Source organism: Poeciliopsis prolifica, unplaced genomic scaffold (assembly GCF_027474105.1).
Source record: "Poeciliopsis prolifica strain line A6 unplaced genomic scaffold, Auburn_PproV2 SCAFFOLD016, whole genome shotgun sequence".
NCBI lineage: Eukaryota > Metazoa > Chordata > Actinopteri > Cyprinodontiformes > Poeciliidae > Poeciliopsis > Poeciliopsis prolifica.
The window spans coordinates 10,495,116-10,511,999 of NW_026562391.1; the positions used below are offsets into that span (position 1 = coordinate 10,495,116).

General features: G+C 38.7%; 1 protein-coding gene across 1 annotated transcript; it reads right to left on the minus strand.

Moving 5' to 3' along the window:
• Positions 1–181: 181 nt before the first annotated feature.
• smox (spermine oxidase) lies at positions 182–14,548 on the minus strand. Its single transcript, XM_055040978.1, has 7 exons — positions 14,418–14,548; positions 8,795–9,029; positions 8,039–8,265; positions 6,532–6,705; positions 4,739–5,483; positions 2,272–2,432; positions 182–728 (listed from the first exon to the last, which is right to left on the minus strand). Exons 2-7 carry the CDS (start codon positions 9,000–9,002, stop codon positions 600–602), a joined length of 1,644 nt encoding a protein of 547 aa, XP_054896953.1. The 5' UTR covers positions 9,003–9,029; positions 14,418–14,548; the 3' UTR covers positions 182–599.
• Between the last annotated feature and the right edge of the window lie 2,336 nt (positions 14,549–16,884).

Genomic DNA, 16,884 nt, shown 5'->3' on the forward strand with positions numbered 1-16,884 from the left:
AGGCCAAATGCTGAATGTTGTCCCTGAGTTTCAGTGGAACTTCAAATACAAACAACCAAATGTTGTGTTAATGTTTAATGGACTCAGGTGATTTTATTACTTCCAGAAAAACCACTGGTGTTTGTTACTTTTTTTTCCAGTTGATTGAAACACCTTCTTATAAAAAGCTATGATGCTGGCGAATGATCATAGAACTTTTATTTTGTTAAAATTTGCACAATTTTTGTTAATTATCTTCATTATTTTTGAAGAAACATGATATTGAATACAGAAGGCACTTATAAAAATGTAAATTAAAGATGTTGCTGCTATGAACGTTAAATTCCTGATTTAGAAAAAAAACAAAACTGTAACAGCGTCATGAAAGAATGGCCAAGACAAGAAATTACAGCACCGTTGATAACTGTTAAAACAAAACATTTAAAATGAACTTAAGCTGATTTAAAACCTACAGTACGTGAAAAATACTCATTTATCAGTGTAATAATGCCCGAGCTATGCTTATACATGGAACCTAATCATTTAAGACAGAAAGCTTTAAGTCAATGGTTTGTAATTTTTTTACTAGTTGGAGGCTCAATATCTTTATATAGATTATATTAGGCTTTGTGGTCATGGTACTCCTCCATCAAGCGAGTGGCCTCTCTCTGCCCTGAGAGCAAAGCACCATGTGTTGTGGAATAGTACTTTCTGTGGGTGGCCTCTCCAGCAAACAGGACCTGCAGCGGCTAAGGAAGGAGCAAAAGAAAGCGGGGGAGTGGGAGGGAGAGACAAAAGGGAAAACATGTTAGAGAACAAATTCAGATTAATAGCAGCATTTGTCAGTATCATATGGTTCTAGCCTTCCCAGAGGCATCGTCTTCTATTTCTCTTTCCCTCGTTGGAGGTTCACTTGCTGAAGTGCTGCAGGAGCTAACCTGAGTGTGATTTTAGTTTGGCTGGCCTGAAGGACTCTCAGCTGAGAGAGGTCATGCTTTCCCTGCAGGAGTGTCAAATGTACATGAATAACTCCCACCTATCAAACACACCTCTCACTCATTTTCCTCTTCGCCCAGAATTATCAGGTTTCATGCTCCACCCTTGTGGGCAACAATTAACATTTGCTCTCTTGACACCATTTGTTCTAAATGTGTTGGCAGTGTGACGGTTGCTGATTTCTGTGTAGACATATTAGATCTATGCATATATTTACCTAGTTTAGGATGACTGTATCTGAACTGAATGGGTGACAGAAAACCTGTTCATTAACTTTCACACATTTTGACACATTACAATCAGGATTTTCTTTGTATTTTACAACCATTTTGTTTTGCAAACCCTAGTGGTGCAAAATGAGAACAATGTTAATTTTGTATATGTAAAATAAAAAGCTGGTGCATTTCCAGCTGGTGTTTAGTTGGTGTTCAGTTTCCCAGTGTTCCTGAATCAATATTAGCTGAATTACATTTTGCTGCTGTTACACCTGCACATGGTTTCACAACAATAAACAAGCTTCTTAAATCTTTCTCTTTCTTTCTTCCTTTCTTCCTTTCTTTCTTTCTTTCTTTCTTTCTTTCTTTCTTTCTTTCTTTCTTTCTTTCTTTCTTTCTTTCTTTCTTTCTTTCTTTCTTTCTTTCTTTTTTTTTTTTTTTCTTTCTTTCTCTTCTTTCTTTCTTTCTTTCACAAATGTCTGTTAATTGCAACTCTCCCATAAAGGCCAGCTTTCTAGAGTGCATAGCTAATAGTTGTTCAATCAAAAAATAGTAGACTTGAGCAGTGGATCTCTGCAGCTCCTCCAGAGGTACCACAGGCCTCTTGTCTCCCCTGATTAAGAGACTGTCAGTTTAGTTGCTGTCATCACCACTTCTCCCTGATCTGTTTGCTGTTTCTCCATCTTCATGATGCTGTTTGTCCACTGATGTTCTCTAATAAGCATGTAAGGCCTTCTCACAACAACTGGATTGAGACCGAGATTAAATTACAGGTAAAACACTCTGTAGTATTTAGACTTCTGAAGGCAACTGATTGCATGATAATTTATTTAGCGCAGAAAACGTGACGCACTCTTATTTCTCAGTAAGAAACCTTTGAGACTGACATGTTTTCTCCATTTCACAATTATGAAAAGCTTTGTGATGGCCTGTCTCATGAAATTCCAATTAAACACGCTGAAGGTTTCAAAGTGACAAAATGGGTAAAATGTTTTCAGATTGTGAGACCCCTAAAAAAAGAATTTTTTGAGTGCATGGCAAATGAGAAAAACATGAAATGTACTTTGTGCAGTTGTCTTACTGGAGCCTTTGTGCTGTTCGCATAAGGCAGCGGCATGGCCAGCCTTTCACAGTCTTGTCCACTGGACCCGACCCTGGTGAAGGAGTAGGAGCCTCGGATGTAGGGGTTGCTGCCCCAAGATGAGCGCAGGATACGCTTGGGTTTTGGAATGTCAGGATTCCCTATCAACAGACAACATAAAGGGAAAAAGTCAGCATGCATACTACTGAATGTTCAAATTAAACAGAGTTTGCTTTCCATGCCGTAATAAAACTCAGACAGGTGGTGTTTTAGTACAGGTCAGACTCAGTTCAAATGTACAAAGGGTATATGCATGATGATTAAGTGTAAGATCTTATATCTTAAATCAATAGTGATAAATAAAATCAATGCTGACATAGAGGAAGCTGTAGTAAGGACCAAGGTTTGTAGCTGATAGGGGATGAAGAAATTAGGATACGACTGTGACGATGGCATAGATTCTGGTTATCTATTGCATGACTGCATGTGTAGGTATATGCTTGTTTCCTTTATGGGTTTGTCAGCACATGACTCACTGTGACATTGTGCTGAATCATTAACTGTAGTCAAGCTACAGATCAGTAAAAGGGAAGAACTTAAGTAAAAGAAAAACAGTTCAATCTTTAAATGAAGTGTATTTGCTATGTACTTAACTCTTAGACTTTGGTGCGCAAAGTAAAGCAAGAAATATAGCAAGACAACAGCTCTAGAACCAGTAGTAAGTAGCTACTAGTAACTTTTTTAGTCACATTTAGTTAGCGACATTTACCCAAGTAACTTTGAAAGAACATATTTAGGAGCAGTTTTACTGCATCATATTTTTTTTTATTTCAACTTGAGTAATAAAGTCTTGTTATTAATTTTTGGCTACTCTGGTTATTTCACAAAATACATCAAGTATGTTTTGACTAATAACCTGCCTGATACAAAAACAGTGATGTGAACGGTGAGACATAAGGTTTGTAAAAAAGCTTCGTGTTATTTTCTATTTCTTGAGTTTGTTTTTTTTCATCTTATGATGATGTTATTTTTACTTACTCTTTTATAATTCCACTTGTATAATTTCTGTATAATTACAATATTTTAACAAATTAAATCAGATTACACAGTAATACTCAAGTACCCCTACACTTGTAATTTTTTGGGGTAAATTATTTTTCTTCTACTGAAGTTATTTTGAGTACGGTTTCTGGCTACTTAATCTAAAATCAGTTTATATAAGGGGGATTGACGCTGTAATCTTGTATTTTGACGCAGACAAATCAGATGAAAAAAAAAAGGTGACGTAAAGAGCTGAGGCCACTTTGTCGCTTATATTCCAGTATGTCACATGACTGAACCACTGTTGACAACAAAAGATAAAGTTCAACTAGTCGAAGTCGTTTGCTTAGAACTTTGAGTGCAAACAGAGGCTCCCCTGTGAGGATATATGTCATTAAACAACAGCTGCATAAATAAAAACACACAGACCTAATTGAGGAGTGTGTGCGTGTGCATGCGTGGCTTTGTACTTGTTACATTATAAAGACCATTTTTCTCTCTATGTGTGTGTGTGTGAGAGAATAACTTGTGTAATTCACATTATACATAAATAGCAAGTGCACTGACCTCAGCATGAAGTGACACATACAGCCTCTGTACTTGGGCTGTGACCCAGTTCAGAGGAAGAAGCCAGACTTGTGTGTGTTCTGTACTTCCTTCCTGACCTACTGCCATTCAGCACACAGTAAATCAGCCCACAGAACAGGTTACATGTTCTGTTGCAATCACGTTGGTGCCCTTACGCTACTTTTCCCTGAGTTATTCACCCTCCAACAATGTGAACAAGGCTTGTCTCCTCTACTCAGTGATCGACACTCAGCGTTCAGTTCTGCGTCTGTGATCATTATAGAGGTTCTTTAGAGAAACGGACTCTCCCATCTGACCTGTGGACTTCCATGATTTCTCCAGTTGCTGCCGGGATGTTTGGCTGCTTTGATTTTATTATTGCCCTCCATATGCAGTTGACATCCTGTCTACTGTATACAATAGACGGGATTTTATTTTTATGCTTTTCAGTTGTGAAAAATGCTGAAACCGTGCGTGAGTTTTCTTCTACTCGACAGTTATCCTCTACCTTATTCATCGGTCATATGGAAATATTTAAAATACATTAAAGCTCGTGGACGTTGTGTGACAAAATGTAACGAAGTAACATACAGTGAAGTACAGCTGAGTCATTCAGCTGATTCCTTTGTAAAACTTTTTTTTCTAGGAAAGCAGATTACATCACAGCATCAGTTATGCTACAGCAACTCCCAGATAATGACCCACTCATGACTCACTTCGTAAAAATTCTCACTCTTAGTCATCCAAGGTTACCAAGTTAATTCAGACGATCACGTTCACTGAAAAATTGTCTAGAGAAGGCTCATGAAGTGAGGAAACAGATGACCAGTTTCCTGTGCTTGAATGTGTGCGTCCTGACCTGTGAAGCGCCTCAGCAGCTCGGTGCAGGTTTCAGCTACTGTCTCGTCATCGCAGCGCTCCATGTGCAACGCCTCTTGGCCGCATATCCAGCCGCTAAGCATGTAGCCATAACGCTCTGGTGGGTAGAGGACATCGAAGCTGCAGATTTTCTTGTACCACAAATCTTCAGGGTAGGCCAGCTGTTCAAGCTGAGCTTCATCCTCCCACACAAACTGGATGCTGTTGCACTCTGGGCTCCAGAAGGGCTCCTCAAACTCTAGGAAAATCTTATCAGTGGTGCTGATGCCCAGCTTCTCGATGGCGAGGACTTTGTCTTCGGGAAGAGATGGAGAGAACATGGCCTCGTGGTTCTGCTTCAGCACGCCGAGGGAAGTCGTCACGATGACGTGGTCTGCTGGGATCCACTCCTCATCCTCGCACTCCACCCAAATGGGCTGACCCAGGATCAGGGGATCCTCGTTACGTTGGTGGCTGTGGTTGTTGTCGTTGTGGTTGTCCTCCATCTGCACATGGCTGCCCTTGCCGATGACTTCTCGATGCTGTGCTGAGTAATTCCAGTGGATACAGCGGACTGGTTTGCAAAGGCAGATGGTGTGAGATGGGATGTCCTGGGCCAGGAGGTCCACAATCTTCACGAAGCCTTCAGGAATGACATAATGTGCGCCAGGGATCTCTGTCCACTCTCCAAACTCACTCAAAGACACCTCATCCATGCTGGGTGAGCTGCTCTCACAGCTCTCCACCTTAAAGAAAGACATCAATATATCACTCTTGCATACATCAAATCCCTTTTGCAACACGACTGAAAAGTAATTAAGTTGTTACCGCAACAGACATTCGCCTAAACTTATTGTTTCAAACATGTCAGAACTTGCATGCAATGATCAAAGTGATTCACAACAAAACTACAAAAAGCCTGCAAAAAACAAACATTCAGTGCTGTGAAAATGTACTTGTCACAATACAGATTTCTGCCATTTTGTTTGATTGTCATGCTAATCCTTTTTTTTCTTTTTCAACAAATGTTAATATCAGGCATATATAATCCAGGTGAATACAAAAAAGAGTTTCAAATTATGCTTTAATTCATTAAAGAAAAAAAACCTAAATCCTACCAAAGCAAACTGGTCTAATATCAAAACGTTATTTTCACTTAGGAATTGTAATATTTTCCAAACATCTTGAGGATCATCAAGATGCATTTCAGTCATTTGTGTTATTTTTGGTCAGCAGTGGATTTGGATTTTCAACTCTCACAATGATGTCATTGCGCACAGTTTGTTCTTAAATCTGAACTCTTACTTTAATGGAAACCAGTGAGGTCAGCAGGGCTTTATATGGGGTTCAGGATTTGTTTGTGACCTGCTGGTTGAGTTCCTAAAGCCCTTCCTCATCTGTTCTTTTAGTTCTTTAGACTGGGGCATAAAATGTTTCTTTTTGAGATGTTTTAACCAACTTCACATAATACAATATCATAAACAATGGGGACAAGCAACATTTTGTTTATGTTCTCCAGAATCATTTGCAAATTGATTTTTGTATTTAATCAAAATATCCTTGTCTGATTAGAAATATTTAATTGTGACCAAAAAAGCTAAAACAGGGGAACACAGTAAACTGAAGGCCATTCATTTAATGGTTTATTAAAGGGTACCAGAATAAAGGGGGCTGTGCACAAATGCAAACAAAAATATTTAAAACTATTTTTATTTGTAAAAAATATTAAGAACAGTTTGAATATTTTTTCCACTGTCAAAAATCCGCAGATGGATGTGAAGAACCCAAACGTACCTTGAGGTACTGTTGAAGCATCGAGAGTTTGAGCTTCTTGGTGCTTTCAGAATCATCAGGGTCCACCGTAATCCTCTTGCGCACCAAGTCTCGAGTGAAAACGCCGACACTGTTCTGGCTCTCAGCACAAACTGGTTTCCCATTCTGGAAGAACTCCTGAGTCAGCTCATATACCTACAGGAGGGAGGAATGCAACAATTCAAGACAAGAGAAAGAGAAGGAAAGTAAAGAAAGAAAGTCAGTCAATGGAAGCTTCACTCGAGTCAGAAACGCATCTCAATTATGCCAAAATGTAAAAGAAATAAAAATGTAAAAAATAAAATATAACTGGCTATGTTCTGGTTACCTGGTTCACAATATACCGAGATTTTTTTTTTAAGAAAATAGAACAAATAAAGAGTATAGATGACATTATTATCAACTGTAAAAACCAACATGTGAGGATGATTGTCAATTTTCCCTGTTTTAAAAAGAAGTAATTAGGTTATGTCATACAGTGTCATTTTAAAATTTTGAAAGGAGTCCAGTGAAATCACACCTACTGACATCTAACATATGCTGGTTTGTGTCCCTGAACAGATCTTTCGCAGGAAGAGCAATTATTTATGCTTCAACATGTTTCAAGGGAAAACAATCACAGGCCACAATCTCTCAACTTCCAGTTACTGAAGCTGGATTTCTTAGGAAGAATAACCTGCATTACTCACGTCCAGAATACATCAGACGAGCAGAGGTAAAATGTTTATTTTGAGTAAAGTGGATGGAAAGTTACAACTAATGTGAATATCAAAACCATCAAAACTGTATTCAAAGATATTACCAGTCTAAATGTTGATGTTACTCCTGCAGTGTTGCCTCTACCAGTTCAGTCTGCTCCAAGCTGCTTTATTGAACACATAATAATAAACACTTTTTTAATGAATAATGTTATTCTGTCCTAAAAAGATTGAGATCATGTCACAGAAATGTATGTTATATGAACAACCAGATATCCTGAACTATCAGATGCCTGATGTCTTGCTTCTAGGATGCATATTTTTTATTATGTTATTATTATTATGTTTTTCATATCACTATTTAATTAACTGGATAAAGAGTGAGGACATAAAATCATAAACGAAATCATGATGTTGTCTGTGAACATCACAGCTCCTCTTTGTTTTATGTATTAGCATTTCCTTGTTTCCCAGTACATGACTATATTTACATTTTTAGGTTTTTACTATTACACCTTTTTTTCCAAACTCCCACAATTAGCATCTGTGGAAATTTCCCCTTCTGAATTTTAAACAAAGGGTTAGCGCTTACATTTTTACAGCACAGCAACCTACTTTAAAAGTAACTGGTGACCTTGTATAACCCGCTTACTACACTGTGACTGCCTGCAGAATGGTCTTTGAGAGATTAGCACACAAAGTTGTTTCTCTTGCTTTGGAGGCTGAACCACGCACAGCACAATTGGTGCATGGTAATATGAATTCACCTATCCACCTCTGTGTAGTCTCACCTCATTGTACACGTCCCTGAACTCCTCCACCAGGTCTTTGGGGATCCTTTTGCCCTCATTGGTCTGGTAGTGAGCCACGCCGTTCTTGGTGTACAGGCTGATGCGTCCCACGCTCCTCTCTCCGTCTGTGGTGTGCTCCAGCAGCCCATTTTCCTCTGCCAGGTGGTATACTGGGTTCCCATTGGCGCCATGAATCCAGGTAGCTCCAAGTTCCAAAGTTGCTTCTCCTGCAACAACAACAACAAAATTTGAATTACTGAAATACATGAGCTCTGTTTGATGTTATGATTTACTCAGATGTAATTATGTCTGAATGAACAACATTGCACATAAAGTCTGAATAGCTCAACTTCAATCAGGTAATTAGAAAGTCAAGTTTGATAACATCATAGATTTACTACATGGTAAAGAGAGTTTTTAAATTCATGTATGTATTCTTTATATCAGTGCTGTCCAGTTCCGATTCTTCCAGCTTGTGTTGGATGTAATCAAGCTCCATCACATCTGTGTCAAACATTATCACTGAGTTCTGCTAATGATCCATTCATTTAATTTAAGCAAGGAAACATAAAAATTGAGGGTTTTGGCACTTTAAGACCAGAAATGAATATTGCAGATGTATCTAAACTGAAAACATTAAACTATCCTTGATGACCAGGTAAAATAGCCCACGCCCTAGTGGCCGTCTTGTGCCCTACGTTTAAACTAAAGTTTTCAAAGCAAAAACTTTGGCCAAACCGCAACGCATGATCTCACCGTTCTTAACACTCTGAACTCTCCCACCGATGTGGTCTGATGCTTCTAGGACGGTGACATCTGCGAATCCGTTTTTCAGTAGGACCCTTGTTGCAGCAAGGCCAGCCAAGCCAGCACCAATTACTACTATTCGAGGCTGTCGATGAGGGCGAAAGCCACTACTAAGAGGATCATCAGTGCTGTCTGAGGAAATTTCACAACTTTGCATGCCGTCTAAACTCTTCTTCGGTTGAGTCTGAAGGAGACAAATACAAACAGGTTTAGTAGTCACAACATCTGAGTTATATCTGGTTGAGCACTGTCTCACAGTATGCTACTAAGATATAGAGTTATGTCCGCAATTACTCGTATCCCTGGCAGATTATGAGTTAAAATAATCTTTTATTTTAACCGGGCAGAGTCCCGACTGGAATCTGGAGCTAAAAATTAGGGTGATGGCAAGGATGCCTTTCAACCTCAGTCATGGAACTTCGTTATCAAAAAAAAAAGGAAAAGAGAGCTGAGCTGTTAAACAATAGTAATGTTGGTGCTGATATTCTTTCTACAAATGAGTTTATCAGTTCTGCAAAGACCTAAATACTTAAAAAAAAAAAATTGAGGTGAGACATCTAAAAACCTGTTGAGACTGGAACCAACTTCCTTGTTTACTGTTGTTAAATGACTAAATCCTTAAAATATTTTCACCCGTAGGTTCAACACATAATTCGGCCTGATTTGGAGTTGTGCTGAGCTGTTTATCAAGCTACGACTACAAAAGCCTATTGAACAGGCGACCCGTGCTGTTAGTCGGCAGTCAACTTACCGTGACCCACATTTACAGCACAGTTTATTACCATCATTAACTTAATTTAGAGTCTTCATTTTGTGGCATGTTTACATCGCTTTGTCCCCTGGCTCTGGATTACTGTTTATTAAGCTTGAGGCCAAATTAGAAGGTCTTTGGAGAACCGTGTTATTTCTGTCAGAGAACACAGTGTACACAAAAGAGAGGCATTTCTTATTACAGTTTCCTGAATTTCTCAGACAGAGAAGTGGCAACATTCCTGGTGAAGAAAGAGCACAAAGCTCACCTTGTTGCTTCAGCACAAGGCTCTTTGCTGTGAATGTATGGACAGCTGTGTGTAAACACAAGTCGAGGACATTTGATTGAAAACATAATAAAGACGTTTACTCAGCACCAACATTTGAAGCCTTTTGTCAAAGATTAAGTAAACTGTTTTCTACATTATAAGGAAGCGTTGTAAAATACAAGGGTGTTAGAAAATGGATGGATGGATGGATGGATGGATGGATGGATGGATGGATGGATGGATGGATGGATGGATGGATGGATGGATGGATGGATGGATGGATGGATGGATGGATGGATGGATGGATGGATGGATGGATGGATGGATGGATGGATGGATACCTCTAAAAGCTGATATTTGATGATTTTGACAGAAATCTTTACCGTTACATTTTTACATTCATAAATAACAAGTTAATATACAATAGATCTAAGAGTGAAATTCTAATCAAAAATATATTTCTCTTAGTCTAAATATGGTTCTAATTGTACATCGCTAAACTTCAAGTGGGACTACAAATTAAAATTTCCTCAAGGCGCCATGAAGTTCATGAAGATGGTTCAGAAGATTTCATCAACTTCCGAACCATCATGGAACAATATGGATTCAGGCTATGTGGATTTTCACAACCACAGAAGCACCTGCAAATACGATCACTGCAAATGCAAATGCAAGACAGCCATCGTGACTGATTTCTAACTCCCACAGCAGAAGAGTCCGTGGAAGTCATCTGACTAACAAAGAAAGAGGAAACCACAAGCCAGGACTTCAAAAAAAACATATGTGAAAATCACTCTGTAAAGTCACAATTAGACTGTGACGTCTGTTTATGGAGGACATACACAGTTTAGTGGAAATAGAGTTTTGGTTGACTGCTGTCCTCTCAGGGAGATATGGGGTTAAACCCAATAACATGCTGGAGTCAGGATATGACGTTGGGTCTAATTTCACTTTAAACACCCTGCAGGTTTATACGACAATCGGAAATGAATTACGTGCGTAAACAATAATTCCTACAATACTGTATATTTTAAAAATGAAAAGGATTCAGGCAATAATGCTTGATTTATTTTCTGTTTGCCAAACAGCCACCTAATTTCTTTGTAAGTTAAATAAAGAGTATTTCTGGAAAATTAAAAGCATTAAATCTCCCCTCATGTCACTTTAAATCACAGAAGTACAGCAGTGCATTTATTCCACGCCAAACATTTCAGCGTTGTATGTAACTAAAACACTATCGCTGCAGTTTTCATGCATTTTGTGGTAAACAAGCTTCAACAATTCAATACTTCTGTGGAGTTATCACTGTGCTTTACATGCAAAGGAATTTTTCTCTACATTATGATCTCATGTGATTTCATGTAAGGCGATCAATATTCAACACAAACCGTCTCTACCCCGACAGATTGTGCATCCGTTCCTGGTTGCATGTAATGCCATGGCTGGTTAATACAGTTACCACATGTCGCCGCTCTATGTTTCACCCGAGCACCACAGATTACTGTGTGGGCTGGCCTTGGTTAGACAGGTGGCTGCGGGTGGGGTGGGGTGAGGATGAAGGGAAGGGAGTTTGCCAACACTGACCTAGAAATGGTAATTTACAAAGAAGCGAGTCTGCCAATGGACTCTCAAAGAGCAGGACTGGCCTTCAGCAGGAACTCTCTTAAATGACTGTGTCTCCTGTCTCTCGTCATAACTGTTTCCCCTCCCGGTTTTCACCCACAGACACAGCTCTTTCCAGCTGTATGCGCACACACTCGCACACATCTGCATTTCCTCTATCAGCCCCATGAGACCAGGGGCAGGCAGGGAAACAGACATTTCTACATCTCTACATGAAAAACTTGCAGTTTAGTCTTGCGAATGCATGCCAAGGGTCAGACATTCCTCATTTCGCTCCCAACTATGATTTTCCCATGCTGCAGGGATCAAGTGGAAGCACGCAAATGCGCGTGTGCACTTCACAGCTGTGCAGCAGCGCACCACACTGGTTGGCCCCTTCACGGGTTGGCTAAGTCTAAAGCAGAATCATAAAAATGAAAAAGAAAATACACTGTTTGAAATGAAAAGAATGATCTCTGAGAGCATAAAAAAGTTTTCACTCAGAAAAATGACTCAGTGAAAACTGTCCCCATAGTTTGAACTGGAGACTGTGCTTTCTTCTTGGAAGGCCATACTGCACTGATGTCTAAGTTTGCGGTTCCTTATGCAACATAATCATCCTTCAGCAACTTTTGACTGCATTCTCACTAGGTTGTGCTTTCTTTCCTTTATGTCTTTCCATCTTTCTCAACTTGAGACAGACATATATCAATGGATCTTAAAATTATTGCCAAGACAGGGTGGGTGCAGCACTGAATGGCTGTTTGTGGTTTTTAATGTTGTATGGGCTGCTGACATCTCCTGCTTTTATTTTACCTTTTCTGTTCACATGGTGTACATATTGAACCATCTGCTATTTTATAGCAATATGATGTTACTTTTTTTAAAAGAGGCTTCTTTCATTCACCTATTTATCACAGAAATGTACCTGCATAAATAACATTAAGCTTAAATAAAATAAAAAATTGCAAATGGCTTTGAAGGACTGAACATATTTTGTAACTGAATTTTCTCATGAGAAAAAAAAACTATTTCATTTTTATTTTTCCAAATACTGAAGATTAAAATGAAAATGAAAACGAGTGAGCTGTTTTACGCTCAAAAACAGATCGGCAGAGGTTTACGTTTGCTTTGTGTTTGCTTTTTAAATACAAAGTAATAAAAAGAAACATAAACTCATAGATGAAAAGATGCAAAAAAAAATGATTGTGCAGGTTTTAAACTATGCTGACATTTGGTGCAGGGACCACTGTAGACTGAAGCGCGCTCATGTAATTATGTTCTCATGAACCAAATACAGATGAACAAGGACATACAGAACTCATCCATCTGTAATAGATTTGACAAGATTGAACAAGGATAACCATTGTAAAATAATATCATCTAATTTTCCATTGCATGGGAACCTGATGTTCACCCTTAAACTACAAATGGACGAATACAAGAAAAAGTTGTTGTTTTTTTAACTGTGCCAGTGATTTCTGTTTTTTATTGTTCTACATAATAAGTACGGATGAGTGCTGTGGATTTAGAATTTGAACACAATATTTTGTGGTATGTATTGTGCTACTGTTAAAAGTGATTATAAAACTGTACTTCAGGGGGATTTTTTGCACAGAATCCTGAGCTCTACAGCCACTGCTTATGAAAATCTAATTTGCTAATTTACAAAGGAATCTACACCAAATTTTATTGACATTGTTTGTACCCACTTGTCCTTGTAGGACCCCACAGGGCCTAGTGTCTATCTCCAGGGGATATTGGACATGAGGCGAGGTCTACAGACACATGTTTTTGTCATAAAACAGAACACAGGAACCACCCAGATTTTCGGATACATTATGATTTATTAATGCTCTTATGGCCCCTACAGCAGAAAGAATATGGTAAAAGAGAGAACCCTACAGCACACAATAAATCACAAAATCTTATCAAACATATATTGTTTGACAAGATGTTTTATTAGTTTGCATTTACAGCCAAACTAATTAAAAATGTGATTAAACTTATGTTTGACTAGAAAAAGAAAAGTGGCCTGTGTTTTATTTCAATTATTTTATAAACTAATCTATGAGACAATCACTTGTGTTTGTTCGTCCTTCACGTCATCAGTTCCTGATGGGAAAATGTACTTATGCCACGAAGCTTGAAACTAATACACAAAACTTCCAAAACTGTAAATATATCATTTAGTTTTAAGTGAAAACAAAACATTACGACAGGAGTTTCAACCATAGAAATCTTTATAAAAAAAAATTCTAACTAGTTTTACTTGTTGTTTACTTGTAACACTAAACTGCACATAAGCGCACCGAACCGGGAAGCTGAAACTTTGTCCGGGCAGAATAAAGATGTGAGAGCCGCTCGGAACAAAGACAGCTGAAATCAGATGTTTCCTTTACGCTGCGCGCAACAGCTGTGTGGTGAAAGCCTGCCACGTCTGTAGGCTGTGATGCCAAAGTGGCAGCAGCTCTTAACAAAGCGGTCCACTTCACAAGAGTTCAGCTGGAAGACAGAGCGGCGGCGGTGACGCGACGACACGCAAAACGCGCCTTGGAGCGGAAAAATAAGGGTGAAAAAAAAAAAAAAACTCCGCTTCCGTTCAAAGCCAGAGCCACTTTGCGCCGTTTAACACACATCAGCGTGTCAGATGTTGTTTTCGGTCAGAGCGGCGCTCACTGGTGTAGTTTGTCTTTGTACGGCGTTTTTTTTTTTTCTTTCTTTTTTTTTTTAGTGTTTCTACTCACAAACACCTGGCTGACATTCAGTAAAAAACAACAACAACAAACAAACAAAAAGAAAACGTGTAAACAAGATTATCTCTCTTATCTCTCGTTATTCGCCAGCGACACGCAGCCTGGGTTCTGGAGGATGAACGCTCTCACCGCCAGCGACCCGCTTTGTCAACAGTAACCGGGGCGAACCCGCTGCGCGCGGAGCAGCTGCTTTACCTGACTCTCTTGGTCTTCCTCTGTGCGAAATCCCCCCTCGGAGCGCTCCGCTTCTCCTTTTCGTGCCTCTCTGCTTCTCCGACCGACCGGCTCGGCTTTGTATTTATGTCTGGAAACCAGAAGCAGCCAGTTTCTCCCGTGGCCGCTGCCTCCTCATTAATTAAACATGAGCCGTGATGACGGCGCGGACCGGCCCTCCGTTGAGTAAAGCCTGCTGTCACTCGGATTCAGGATCACATCTGACCTGCCAGCCACAACGAATCCCTGCACTGACAGTCGGTCAACAATCAGGCTCGTGGTGCGTTGTGCCGTGATGACTGATTGTTAATTGTTTTTCATCTACCATGTGATCGCTCCGCCTTTAGGTGTCTATAGGTTGTCACACCGACCAAAGAGTTTTAAGGTTCATGAAGGATTTCACCAAACTGTGAAAGGATTGAAAGGAGAACTTACTGCTTTGTCTGTGTATTTGTCCTGATCCAACTGCAATAAATAAAAAGCTGTGTTATTAGAAGAGCTTCATGTAATTTGACTGTGTTTAGCTGTCTTGCAAGTACAAAATTGATTTTAAAAAATTCTCTCTCTCTCTCTCTCTCTCTCTCTCTTTCTCTCTCTCTCTCTCTCTCTCTATATATATATATATATATATATATATATATATATATATATATATATAAGTATATATATATATATATATATATATATATATATATATATATATATATATATATATATATATATATATATATATATATATATATACTTTTAAACTTTTTGTAAACCACATAGTCTTTCCTTTATCCTAGGCAACTATGCACAAACTTGTGTTGCTCTGCATAGAATCACAGTAAAATACATCAAAGTATGTAATTACTGTCGGCTGTATACTTAATAAAATAGGGATTGTGATTTCCTGGAAATATCTGAACAAGAATGACAAGCAAAAGCCGAAGATTAAGAATTACTGGAAGCAAAAGCAACATTCAATTCATAAACTTACTGTATCTGAAAGAAAGTAAAGAGGAACTAGCCAGTGGACAGAAAGGAGGACGAGTAAATTCATCCAAAATGCTACAAGGAAGTATCTCTGTTTGCACTAGTTCTCGTGGTCAATTGCACCATGCAATGAGAAATGTGGGTTTCAGGACATGATTCACAAAAGAGCATCAATGAGACGAAGCGAAAGGAAGCGACTGCAAACTAAAATGCAAAGTAAAAGATACAAATACAATGTGACTCTGAAGCGCTCAAAATAAAGATTCAAATTGGAAAGGAAAAACACATGTATTCACTTGCTCAGTCTAACGTCACATTCATAAAGCATGTTTGTTTTTTTTCTCAAGTCAGTGCATTCAACTAGAAGAGAATTGGAGTGTCTTTTGTTCACTTCAGTGACACATAGGTTGTTGTTTGATGTGGTAGAGCACACTTTAAAAAACCTTTCTTAGAGCCAACTTTAAAAAATAATCCAGTTTGTTACTGCTAACTATTTTAGTTTTGCTCGAGGTATAATTCTGATTTGAATAATTCTGAAATCACAGTTGTAACTTGAGTGGAACTAATAAACGTAGTTGTAACTAATAAGAGTACTTTTTAGAAGTTGGATCAAAGAAAAAATGTTTTCAGTGCAAATATTTATGTTGGGTAGGTTGAACCGTCATCTAATACAGAAATGAATGGAATTTAATGTAGACAACTCATGAGGTGACTCATCTCTTAGATGTCACGGTTTTGCTTGTGCGCAATAATCGCTGAAGGCTGGGTTTCTACCCCTCCCGCTCTCCGCTTTGTCTCTTCCCCTTAAAAAAGCAAGCCCATTTGGTTTAGAGTTACTGAAATAATTAGCAGAAAATGAAACAATCTAAGGGACAGCTTCACAAAAACATGCGAGGATTATTCACATCAGAGTTATAGCTTGAGCAATACTGTTATAACTAGCTGTAACAAATTAGAGCAGTTTTTTTTAAGTTGGTGCAAAGAAACATGTTTTCAGTGCAAGGTTTGCCATATTGCATATATTGTACATATTAAAAGAAAAAGAACTGTGCTGCCTTTGTTTAACTTCCGTTGTCCCTCCTTTTTATAGCATCTGGCAGTTCAGTATGCAACTGCCAGGTCAGTCAGGTGTCAACATGCAAATCAAAAGGTCTTGATTTGCACGTTGACCTACATTTGTTCTGTTATTATTTGTTTTGTTCTGTTATTGAATAACACTGTATTTCCAGTGTTTTTTACCACTGGAAATTGGTAGCTTTGCTTCAAGAGATCAAAGGTATACAGTACAGACCAAAAGTTTGGACACAACCCTCTCATTCAATGGGTTTCCTTTATTTTCATAATTATTTATAAGGCAAGAAGGCCCACTTATCAACCTGACAGGGCACACCTGTGAAGTGGAAACCACTTCAGGTGACTACATCTTGAAGCTCATCAAGAGAATGCAGAGTGTGTGCAAAGCAGTAATCAC

Bases quoted from the DNA above. Each gene is read 5' to 3' on its own strand.
- smox (XM_055040978.1), bottom strand. From the start codon at position 9,002: ATGCAAAGTTGTGAAATTTCCTCAGACAGCACTGATGATCCTCTTAGT. The intron at 5,484-6,531 runs GTACGTTTGGGT...TCTTTCTTTAAG, and splicing joins TGCTTCAACAGTACCTCAAG to GTGGAGAGCTGTGAGAGCAG. The intron at 2,433-4,738 runs GTCAGGACGCAC...GTCTGTTGATAG, and splicing joins GCTGCTGAGGCGCTTCACAG to GGAATCCTGACATTCCAAAA.